We start from the raw sequence: 11,929 nt of genomic DNA, 5'->3' as shown, positions 1-11,929 counted from the left end.
CCAGCCTGCCTCACCATGGTCTTCACCACGAGCTGCAGGGGAATCTTTGCTCCGGTGCCTGTAGCACCTCCTCCCCCTCCTTCTTCACTGTCCTTGGTGTCTACAGAGTTGTTCCTCTCACATATTCTCATTCCTCTCTCAAGCTGCAATTGCTGTGATTTTTTTTTTCTTCCTTCTCTAAATATGTTTATAGCGCCCAGAGGCACTACCACCGTCACTGATGGGCTCGGCCTTGGTCAGCAGCGGGTCTGTCTTGAAGCCGACTGGCATTGGCTCTATCAGACATAAGGGAAGCTTCTAGCAGCTTCTCACGGAAACCACCCCTGTAGCCCCCCACTACCAAAACCTTGCCAGGCAAACCGGATACACAGTAATCTTGTTTCTTTTTGTTGGTGTTCTCTTTTTCCCTATAGGTAAAAATTCACACGAAGAACTCTTTATGTCTTGCTCATTATAATCCCCCCCATCCTCTGTTAGGAAAGTTTTGAGGACAATCAATATTGGAACAGTTTGTTAAGAGAGAGTATTCAGGTCTTGCCTTTGTTAACCAAACCACACTCACAGCCCAGCGGTGTCCTGGTGATTTTATTCTAACTGCTACGCTTGATTCTTCACAGGATGTGGCGGGCCACTGCGGAAGACATTGTAATGAAGAGGCAGTGATTTCAGGCACAGACTAGGCAGAGGTTAACCACAGGCCTTGGTGGCAGAGACCTGTATGTTAATACGGGCGACAGCTACATAACCTGAGCACATACTGTGGCATTAGCATGCACCGCCTTTAGCAATGCCACCTGTATGTACTGCTTGTGAGAGCTCGCTCCTGTGCAGATGTGTAAGAGCATAATGCGCTCAGCAAACCTCGGGGTACCACCTAGAAAGCTCAATATTGCACAGTTTTGTTCACTTGGAAAAATACTATAAATATTATAAAAACAGATATCCCATAACCATTTACTAAATTAGTTTTAAGTAATTTTTCATGAACTCTCTTAACGTTATTCTCTTCCACCTGTAGTTCATTTTTAATGTATTTATTTGTCTTTCTTCTGTCTTAACAAGTGGTTTCCTTATAAAAAAAAAAGAGATCTTTAGTATAGGTTGGACTTATCCAGTGTTCCGGGGGAATAAAAAATTATTTGCAAAATAACCAGTCTTCTCACATTGTACTTCTCTCTCTGCTTCCTCTAATATCCAACAATAAAAGCAGCTACTCTTCTATACTGTCCTATTTATTTAACTGATCACTAGCTACTGCTATTGGCTTGTCGTCAGTCTTGTCCAAGATCTTTATTTTGCTTAATTTAACCACCTTTTTTTCTTGTTGCTTCTCTCAAATGCCAATCCTCTCATGTCATATATAATTTGTCTCTCCTAAAACAGCCAAATTATCAACATAGCCAAAAATATAAATCAGCCTATTTCCGTTCGCGCTTATAACATCGCAATAGTGACAGTCACCACAGAGCACTGGAGACAGTTGTCTGTCTACCGCAGCCGCATCTGACTGCCAGATGGTGTGGATATTTAAGTCCCTGTGGGTATCTTTCTTTTGTAACCCATAAACACATCTGCATCATCCCAGTAATTCCACCAGGGTTCCAGATACTTCATTGCTTTCTAAAAAGCCATCTTGACGATATGCTTTCCTAAATCTGTAAGAAAGTGTGTTTGTATTTGCATTGTATTCCTATGCAATATCACACAGACTGTAACAGCGTTACACAAAGGGGCCTCTGGGTGGTGGAAGTAGCCATTTAGCAGAGCTGGAAATGACCAAAATGGAGACCTTTCTATCAAAAAACCCCCAACCTACCACTGTAAAAAAAAGTAGAAAGCACTTAAATGAACTCCTTAGTGATGGGCTAGACAAAAGCAAATAGCAAATGGCCATTTTTGAGCTAGCTGAGCTGTTTGTGGAAGAATTATATTGTGAAGACATTCGAAAGGCAGCCAAAATCCTCAGGAGCAACCAACAACCAGTTGCTGACAATGTTTCCAGGGAATGATTTAAAACAGGAGATGATAAGCTAAATCAAAACCTTTGCTAATTAGTTGCACTGGAGAGCTGAAAACATTTCCAAATGAGAAACACAAAGCAGTCACATGATCAACCCTTATAAACAAGTGGATGGTGCCTTCATTCCCATGACAATCCATCTGTCTTTGGTACGTTTATAGACGTTTTCTAATTTTACAAAGTAAAACTGAAAAAAAAAAAGATGTTAACAGAAAAACAAGTCCAGCGTGTATCTAAAATTTTTGTTTCATCAACCACTTTAAACTGTGCATCACGTATCTAGTATTTGGAATAATTAAAATACAGTGCACTGTATTACACTATCTCTGCTAAACAGGTGTGCCACCAGGAAATGTCCTGAATAAATGGATTTTGGCATACCAGTATCTGTGTAGGGCATACTATTGAGGAAGCTTCATTTAGGACATTTCAGAAATGAGGCTGCTCACATCACACTGCTTAAGCAACAATAAATGAAATGCAACTGCCCCACATTATCATACATAACATTATCAATAATTTAACTCCCTCCTCTATTTTTCCTCCTTATTAGGAAAAAAAAAGTTTACTTTTACTGATGTCTAACGTGCACTATCTAAATAATGTCTCTACAGAATGTAGACTGTTGCCCAGGGCTATTTTATTTCACTGCTTAAAGCTAAAAATAAAAGCACTTATGTCAGCCTTCAGGTTTTGAAATCCCCATTAAGCATACTCTTTAGTATGAAAATCATGCATGAAAAGAACCATCATTTTTTACTTTATCTCCATTTTAAACTTTTGGTAGGATTTGCTAATGTGAATAGTATTTGAAAGAAAATACGGATTTATAACATTTCAGACTGCAAGAAGTCGAAACATCTCTCGCAACAATATTTAAGTACTTTTAATAGTGTTCTATTGTTCTCCCTGTCTGGCATGTAAATTTGAAATCTCCCTATCATGTCACCTTGCTTTTAACCCTTTTTTCCATTCTTCCAGTCTTTTTGTGTAATTAATTTTTTCTTGACTCTTAATTAATCTCCTTTCCAGTCTTTCAGACAAGGCTATTCTTCAGACAAGGGTAAAAAAAATCAATGATGTTCTAGACTGAGCTTTTTGCTGACTTAACCAAATGACGCTGTAATCATTGCTAGCCCGCTTGTTACCTATCTAAGCATGTTTTTATTCATCTGCTTTACCTTTTTGCCCACCCCGGCACACTGAGACAGAATCTTCCTTTGCACGTCCCGCAATGGTGACAAGGAGCTGTTTGAGCCCCCCCACCCACTCTGCTCCATAACTCAAACTTTTCAATCATGTTATTTTTTTCCCCTAGCTTTCTAAGATCCCGCTTCCATGCTAGCATTTGTCAAATTACTCATTTAATCTTTAAATTCTGTCATGTCCCTAATAAATATGATGTATACAAATAATGAATACTACTTCCAACATTAAATAATGGGACTCCCCCATTTTATCAACGTAGCAGAAAATTATTATTTTATTTATACCTTTCATTGCACATTTCTGAGATGATTCCTAAATGTTCAGCACACTCCATGGGGGTTACTAGTTTTCTTAACTGCCTTTAGTAAAGAACTTTGTCGAAAGCCTTTTGAAAGTCCAAATAAACTAGATCAAGCATTTCTTCCTCATCCATTATTTTGATGACGTGTTCAAAGAGTTCTAAGAAATCACAGAAGGTTTTCTTTCAGCAAAGCTACCCTGCTTTCTTTTAGCAAAATTTAATCTAGAGATTTACTCTTAATTCTATTACTGATGATGTATTCAATCCATTTAGCTAATACTGAACTCAGACTTACAGGCCAGTAGGATAATTCTAGTCTGTTGAAAAAAAGCAACAAAACCAAACCAAAAGCCAAATTTTAACATTCAGTTTTTCAATAGGCAATTAAGTGCTAATAAAATTTGCATCAGCTCAGCCCCTTCAGTTCTTATAAACCCTGTTTGTAGTCAATCAGCCATCTGATTCTGCTTTCTTTTTAGTCTTTAAATTTCTCTTATTATTTCCTTTAATTGCCTCAATTTAATATAATATCTCATTTTTACTAGTTTAAAAGTATAGATATTTCATTGCATTTTCTGTAGCAGAATCCATGTAAATAAATCTTTCAACTTCTCTGTAACAATTCCTTCTAAATCAACTCTTTAAAAAACAGCAGGTCTGCTGATATTTTCATGAGGTTTTCTGCTTCTGATGTAGTTGAAAAAAATCTTTGCAGTTTGTTTCATCTTCAGCTATAAGGTCTTCAGACCGCCTCTTAGACTATACATTTTCCATCTTCCATTTTTCATGCCACAATTTGTTTTCTGTTTTAACAGTTAACAATTTACCTGGAAGAGGCTATATTTAGGGTCAAATACATGCTTACCACTCGCAATTTTTCCCATTGATTTTTAAATATTTTTCTTAATAATCTGAGGCCGACTCACCATTTGAAATCCCATTCATGTGTTAATTCAAAGAATTACTATAATTAATTTCAAGGTTATAATAGGACACTCACTTTACTTACCTTAATTACAAGGACTGACAATGGGACATCTAATTATTATCACATATAGCAAAAATTTTGCAACTCAGTTATAAACAGCATCAAAGATACAAAAGAAACAGTATAAATCAATTTTAAAATTATGTTTTTACATCAACTATTTTGATTAGGAATTGTTCACTCATGTACAGCTTTTGTAATGTTTAATTTTTTGTTAGACCAAGTTTCACTTTTTTCCAACTATGCATTGCTTTTATATCTCTTCCTGCCACAGACAATTAGAAAATATATTTTTGTATGTTCTATAAAAGGTTAATTTACAATAATTTGATTTTACTATTTTCCTACCAGAATAAAATGATCCTAATGTTTCCTTTCTTCCAGAAAGCTCTGGCAGACTTTCCCCAGTCTGGGTAGGGTTTGTCCTGAAGCATCATATCAGTGACCTACAGGGAAAGAAGAAATAATACACAGTTAAACTGGTGTCACAAAAGAAAGTACTAACACAGACTTTACGAACACTTTATTTTATGTATGACACGCCTGCTTCAGTTCTGATAATTTTAATAGTTAGACCGTAGAAAAATAGTATCTCTAAGTGTTACCTGCAATCAAGATAAAGTATATTGGCCTACCTATTCTGCCCCTAGAAGTGCATGCAACTCCTTGAGAAACAAGGAAACCTGTGGAGATCCAAAGATAAGAAGAGGACCTAGTCTAAAAGTTACAGCAACCTACAGTACATAAGCTACGTTCCCCTATGGCTACGAGGCTTTCCATTCCAGCCTGGGAGAGGAGACCCACTTCCCTGAGAGCAGCATCAGCAGAATTTCCACTCTTGAAATCAGAACTGCAGCCAAGGAGTGCAAGCCTGTGAATTAAGCACTATATGCCATTTATAATCTCCTCTTGCTTCCTGGTATCAGTAAGAAAAGCACACTTGGGACTAGAGACACAAAAATCCCTTAAAACTTGCACGAAATTTAAAAAGTATGAAATATTTATTCTTATTTTCATAATTCCTATCCAAAGAGACCATCTGTTTCTCTGTCCAGAGACTCATATGCATGCACTACTTCTGGGTGGAACACAAAAGTATTAAAAATGACTTTCAGCTAAATGAGGGAGGTGAATACCCCTCAGGCGCTTGCACTTTTGGGAAGCTGTGTTTTCATATCCATTTACTTCAAGTTAACTGTACTAAAAAGCACCGAAAGTTACATTACAGTAAACTCTCCGTTGTGCGAAAGATCCAGAAGAGTGGAAAACCTACCCATATGTAAAGATTAAGAAATAATTGAACAGATAAAGGAAAGAGGGGTGAGCACCTGTTTCAAATACAGATAAGTAAAACAAATTCTTACTATCTGTCATTGGTATCAGTACACAGTGGAAAATTAGGAACTGTTTTGATTAGTCTGAAAATAACTCTTAATAAGATTTCAGAAGGAAATAACTTCAAATTGAAGCCAAGATTTCTTGCTTTTATTTTCCTCCACATGTATTTTGATATACAGAGTTTTTAAAACACAGTTTACCATCCAGAGTGTGAGCTACCACTTTCAATCAACGACATTAACAGTGTTTATCGAAAAGAACACATGGACCATGATTAAATTAAAACTACATATAAATTACATTCAACTTCTAAATTTTGGTTCCAAGTCCATTTGGGGTTAAAAGTGCTCAGCATATTAGCCTGAAGGGCTGGGTCCAAAGGATAATGAATATGTTAAATAAATAGAAAAACACGTTCTAGGATTTTATGATTCCGTTAAGCCTAGCCTGAAGAAAGAACAGGTTATATCCCGAAATGCCATCTTTACTAATAGTTTTATGTAGGTAAATCTTTTCTCAGATCACTATGCTATGATACTTTTTTATAAGATCCCTATTATCTAAATAAATATTTTGATAAATATTTAATGCTGGACAAGACCTCTGTAAAGACTTAATCCACTACTTTAGTAATACCTTTTTCTCTTAGGAAGAGTCTACATAGTAATGAATATCTGCAAAGAAGAACAGATATTTCGAGAGGTTTTATTCAATTTTCAAAATATTTTCTCCAGACACTTTCTGGGAAATACTTATTATATTTCGTAGAAGGACGCAATCTGCTGCTCTATGACCAATTATTGGAGTAACATGTTTCATAAGAATGACATTCAAGAAGGAGACATTTTCTGAGGAAAATGGCAAGATGAGGCAGGAAATGTTCTTTCTGATATCAGACAGTTGGTCTTTCATCTCCCAGCTTTGGCATTTATTTAAAGTCATTCCACCAGATCAATGTCAGGTCGGTTGCAGCTAAATTGGCTGAAGCAGAGATAGTCATTAAAGGGATGCATTCTATAAAGAGAAATCCAATTACCTTTTGCATTAAAGAAATCAAATTCATTTTCTGGTTTGGTCAAGGACAGTCACTGTGGAAAACGGCTCACGGGAGAAAAGCACTCAACACTGTCATAGCGCAAATAAGTTTTAGATAGGAACATCAAAACCTCATTGCTGCTGTTAGAATGAAGTTTTTAGAAAAATAAAAAAATATAAATTTTAATTTAATTTGCACAACTTAGTATAAAGAGATGCATGAGTGCATATTTTTTCTCTCTCTTTGTATTTCACAATGCAATTACTGGCCAGCAAACATTTCTCTCTTTTTTACTGGACTATTTTTGAAAACACTGCAGATACTCAGGAATAAAAAATAATTGATCACTCCAGTAATTCTATGTATGCATGCATCCTACATAATCAAGATAAAACAGGGAAAGCCACTTACAAAGTAATTAAGTAATGTATTTTTTTCTTGAACTAAGAGATGTGATATATTTTAATCAATTAATTACACTGCTTTAATTCAGGAAGGAATGGCCCCTACCTATAATGACTGTATACTCTTTCATTTTATTTAATGTCTCATGAGAGAAATCGTTACACTGTATTAAAGTGCACATTTGTCTGACTTTTTAAGTTACACACATGCCACAGCAAAATATTTTCATAAAAAATTAGTATGCCTTGTATATATTACAGAATCTTAAATTTCATTTTGCTAAATAAAAATATGACTTTATTGACTATTCATATTATTCACTTCACATTAACTATGAAGAAAACTTATAATGCTTTTAAAAAGGAATATTACTATCATTAAATTAATAGCAAAATGTTACAATTCACATTTTTTTGTTACAGAACATTAAATCGTTCCTTTTGATCTGATATACTACAATAATTTGAAAAATTATGTCAGATCATATAGATGAAAGAACCTGGGATTCTTTCATGGTCAGAGCAAATAACTTACACAAGCAACAAGTGCAGAAAGCAAAATTATAAAAACTCAAAAAACCCCAACAAAACAGTAAGATACCTAAGATACCTGAGATATACTAAGTGGAACAGTAAGACACCTTAAGGATCATTTACTCCTTACGTGAAGTTGCTCTTTGAGTGTATTGCTCAGGATGCTCAGCACATACTTTAGATGTCTCCTCCCTAGACAGTCATGTCAAACGATGCTACGTTGTCAGTCACAGGATCCTTCCCAGCAGAGGCAACGTCTGCAGTGGGAGTTTCAGGTAAGGCTAGGTATCTTTTCTATTAATAAGCTAATTGCAAGTGAAACTTTCTTTAAAAAAAAGAAGAAAATGACCTAATACTTTGGTCATGCCTTCAAAGTATCTTCCAAATTCTTCACTATTAGGAACTATGCTGTCTTCTTCAGAGCGCAAACTGATCATTCCTGGAAAACTAATGTGGCACGGGCTGCTGGCCAAGTTGTTTTCATCTACCAAATTGCATTTTAGAAACCTAGAAGTATAAAAGTCCATCAAATCGTTTCACAGCAGCACTTCTCCACATAAGAAACTGCAGAAACTGTATCTTGAAAGAGAAATGGACTCTGGACAAGCTCTCTAGGATGCAATGTATTCTATGCTGTAACATTCATTAAGTAGAGGCCAACCCTCAGTGACGGATTTTCATTGCTTTATTCACACTTGGATAAATCATCAAAACAGGGTAAGAGTAGCCCTCCAGAATTTAACAGAATGTAGAAGAAGCCAAGATCCACAAGAAAAGCTTGGGAATACAAACCAAACGGTGAACTCTGAAATCTTTTTTATTATTTTGATACAGCAATGAGCAGTGAAAGGTCTAGTGGACAGTAGGACTCCAACATCTCATATCAGTAAAGAAATTGTTCATACACAACTGCTCAGCCAGGAGGACAAGACATCATGGTGCTATTGCTGGAAAATGGAGTAGCCTGAATAACTCTGCATTTGGCAAAATACATCTTTCTACCACTGTCAAGTACATGACTCAAGTATTATAAGTGTTATTTTTTTCTGTTTTTATCATTTTACAATTTCAAAATATCTTATTTTAAATCATAAACCTCTTCATAAGTAGCACGAAATTAATTTAATTTGAAACTCAGCCTTTAAATAGTTCACAAGTAGCACTTTTCCACTCTCCCCAAACTCTTTACACAAGAAACATTATTTTCAGTCCTGCAAGTGAGGAATTTAATTGATAAGAATGAGTATCATAAATTCTAAAAGTTTTCAGAAATTGTAAGGATGCCATGGTGTCGGGGCAGGTCCGAGGGCAGTTTCCCAGGGCAGGTGCATGCACGTGGTTTCATGCAGCACAGCGTTCCTCATCAAAAGAACCCACTGATACCTTTTGCAAAGACTCAACAGTGCTTATGTGTTTCTGAAAAGTACGTGGTTTTTTTCTAGAGAGTGGGGCTAAATCAGGTTAAAGTAATTATGTTTCCTGAAGTCAGAGTGTGAAGTCAATGAGAGCTAATGTATACCACTGAGTGTATACACTCCCTTCGCTTTGCTGTTATATGCTTTTAGGTAAGAGCTATATATAGGTGTCCCACTAACTACACATCTATTCTTTATCATATCTCAGTCTTCAAGTACTATACTACATCATGGTAATCATATACCAAACCAGGGAAACATTTAGTATTCAGTCATTAAAAGCTTCTATCCATCATTTTTGTCTTCATCTTCTTTGAGGTATTTAAAAACTGCAGAGCTGTTCACTTGATGTACAAAAGTAACCTATATGGAAAATGCTTTTATGCTTCTTTCATCTGGACGTTAGGGAGAAAACCGTTTTCCTGATCCACAGTATTTGCACACATGTACCGTCTTACATCTGGATTTCCACCAAAACCAGTTAAAGAACTTCTTTTGTACAAACACTGAGGGGGCTTATATTAATTATTGCCGTCTTTACTGATCCATGCAAATTTATTTCTGCACCTGTTGAGGAAGCAGAAAGCCTCTTCTTTATTAGCCAGCAGATCTTGATTTGGTTTTTGAATATTACCATAGCAGTTTCTGCCATAGTCACAATCCATGCAGGGATAACAACTCAACAAGATGACAAGAATGACTAAAAATATATACACTTTAGGAGCAACTTTAGAAAAGTCGCCCCTGCCAGCACTTCCTTTCAATTTCCAAATTGAGTTAGGACAGAATGCTCCATAAAGCCAGTGTCTAGCCCACAATCAATTTGTGGTGAAAAACTTCTTTAGATATCAAAAGGTGAGTTAGGGAGAAATCTGGTCTGCAATTATTTTAGGTCTATTCAAGTTATTCTGGAAATTATACTTCGTATTTCAATATCAGCAGAAATAATTGGAAATTATACTTCTTATTTCAAAATCAGCAGAAATAATTCCTGAATAAATTTTGTTTTAAAAAAACCCCAAACATCTAAAACAAACAAAAAAGAAGAATAATTTTCTTTTAACTGGAAATTCCCTGACACTTCATAAATATAAATAACTGTTTAGGAACAATTGTACAATTGAAGTAGGGCTTCTGCAAAAAAATTCTAAGCTGCACCATCTCATTTCCTACCATGTTTCAAGTCCCTACTGTGCACACAAATCACTGTATGTATGCAACAAAATATACTGGCTGCCATGTGGCAAGCACTTGCTGTTTATATAACCTTGACACCATGTTTCAGAAGACATTTTTTCTTGCTTTACTGCTTCCTTATTAGTGTTACAAATGCAGAAGCAGAGGTCTGGGTAATATCATGTATTACAGACAAAGTGTGAGACATAAAGCCACAGCATGATTTTTATTTAAGGCGTTCAACTCAGTTCCATCTTAGGCTGACACGGCAGGAGAGCTTGCTTTACTCTTTTAGGGACCTTGGTGGTTTTGGTAAAAGGCCAGCGGTAGAAGTCACGCCATGTCTGGTGCACATATGCCATACGCATCTAGACCAATGTAGATTCTTTTTATAGTCAGTGAAAAGAAAAAGGCATTTCTGGGGTGCCATTCATTTCAAAATAGGTTCTGTTGTAAAGATGTACCTATTCTCTTCACTCTAAAACAGGACCTGCTCAGATGTTCACACTGCTGACACTGGAAGTCTGGTAACATGAATCCCAGCCTAGTTTCCTACATTTCTTAGTGTTTCTCATCAAAGTGTCATTAACTCAGTCAATGAAATACGTGATGGCTCATAAGGGATGAGGGTTCGTGATAGGCAAAGGGCCATATTCACACATCCTATGCCTAAAAATTAGGCTTTTGCCCTCAGCAGGCTGATTCAGACAAACAAACTTATAGAATCCAAGGTCCTTGGGCAGGTCCTGGAGAGGAGTATGCACAGCCAAAGGATTGTAGAGCATGGATGACTCATATCACAAAAGGGTGATCCAATCCAGTGAGCAGGGTCAGCCAATGCAAATACCAGAGGTACTTGACTAGGTCCTTGACTCAGGTTTCCACAGGATGCGTTTCTGTATTTTTGAGGTTAAAAATGCAGAGCTTTCTAGGGAACGATGCCATAGATGCATTGTTTTACTTTGTACAGTGGACCATTGATTAAAGCAATCAAATGGGAGTGCCCACTTTTATTCTCTGATCTCCCAGTTCTTTAAGTTTAACCAGTGTTATAGGCTTTATCCACTGACTTTAATGCAAAAGCGCCTAGGCTAAGAATTGGCCTCCAGGACTCCCCACCTCCTGCAGCTACAGAATCAGAGTCTTTCGCAATTTGTCCTTTGTTTCAGCCTATGAATCTTGTACACCTAGCCACAAAGCAAAGCACTGAAGAAAGAATTGAGCCAGCACGTGATTAGCATATAGGTAGCCTCCACTACCTTGATGGAAAGGTGTTGTGGTCTAACCTCAGCCGGCAACTGAGCACCACGCAGCCGCTCACTCACTCCCCCTCGACACCCGGTGGGATGGGGGAGAGAATCGGAAGAGTAAAAGTGAGAAAACTCGTGGGTTGAGATAAAAACAGTTTAATAATTGAAATACAATATAATAATAATAATAATAATCCTTAAAAAAAAGAATATACAAAGCAAGTGACGCACAATGCAATTGCTCACCACTCGCTGACC

General features: G+C 36.6%; 1 protein-coding gene across 1 annotated transcript in view; it reads right to left on the bottom strand.

Annotated features, from left to right (window-relative positions):
• The window catches only part of TMEM117 (transmembrane protein 117), a 234,622-nt gene that overhangs the window by 77,583 nt on the left and 145,110 nt on the right, over positions 1 to 11,929 (bottom strand). Inside the window, exon 4 of the mRNA XM_009286248.2 lies at positions 4,867 to 4,964. Within this exon, the coding sequence (XP_009284523.1) occupies positions 4,867 to 4,964 (98 nt within the window). The remainder of the gene's footprint in view (positions 1 to 4,866; positions 4,965 to 11,929) is intronic.

The sequence above is a fragment of the Aptenodytes forsteri genome, unplaced genomic scaffold, assembly GCF_000699145.1.
Source record: "Aptenodytes forsteri isolate BGI_AS27 unplaced genomic scaffold, ASM69914v1 Scaffold103, whole genome shotgun sequence".
NCBI classification, from domain to species: domain Eukaryota; kingdom Metazoa; phylum Chordata; class Aves; order Sphenisciformes; family Spheniscidae; genus Aptenodytes; species Aptenodytes forsteri.
This window is presented reverse-complemented; position numbering and strand designations above follow the sequence as displayed.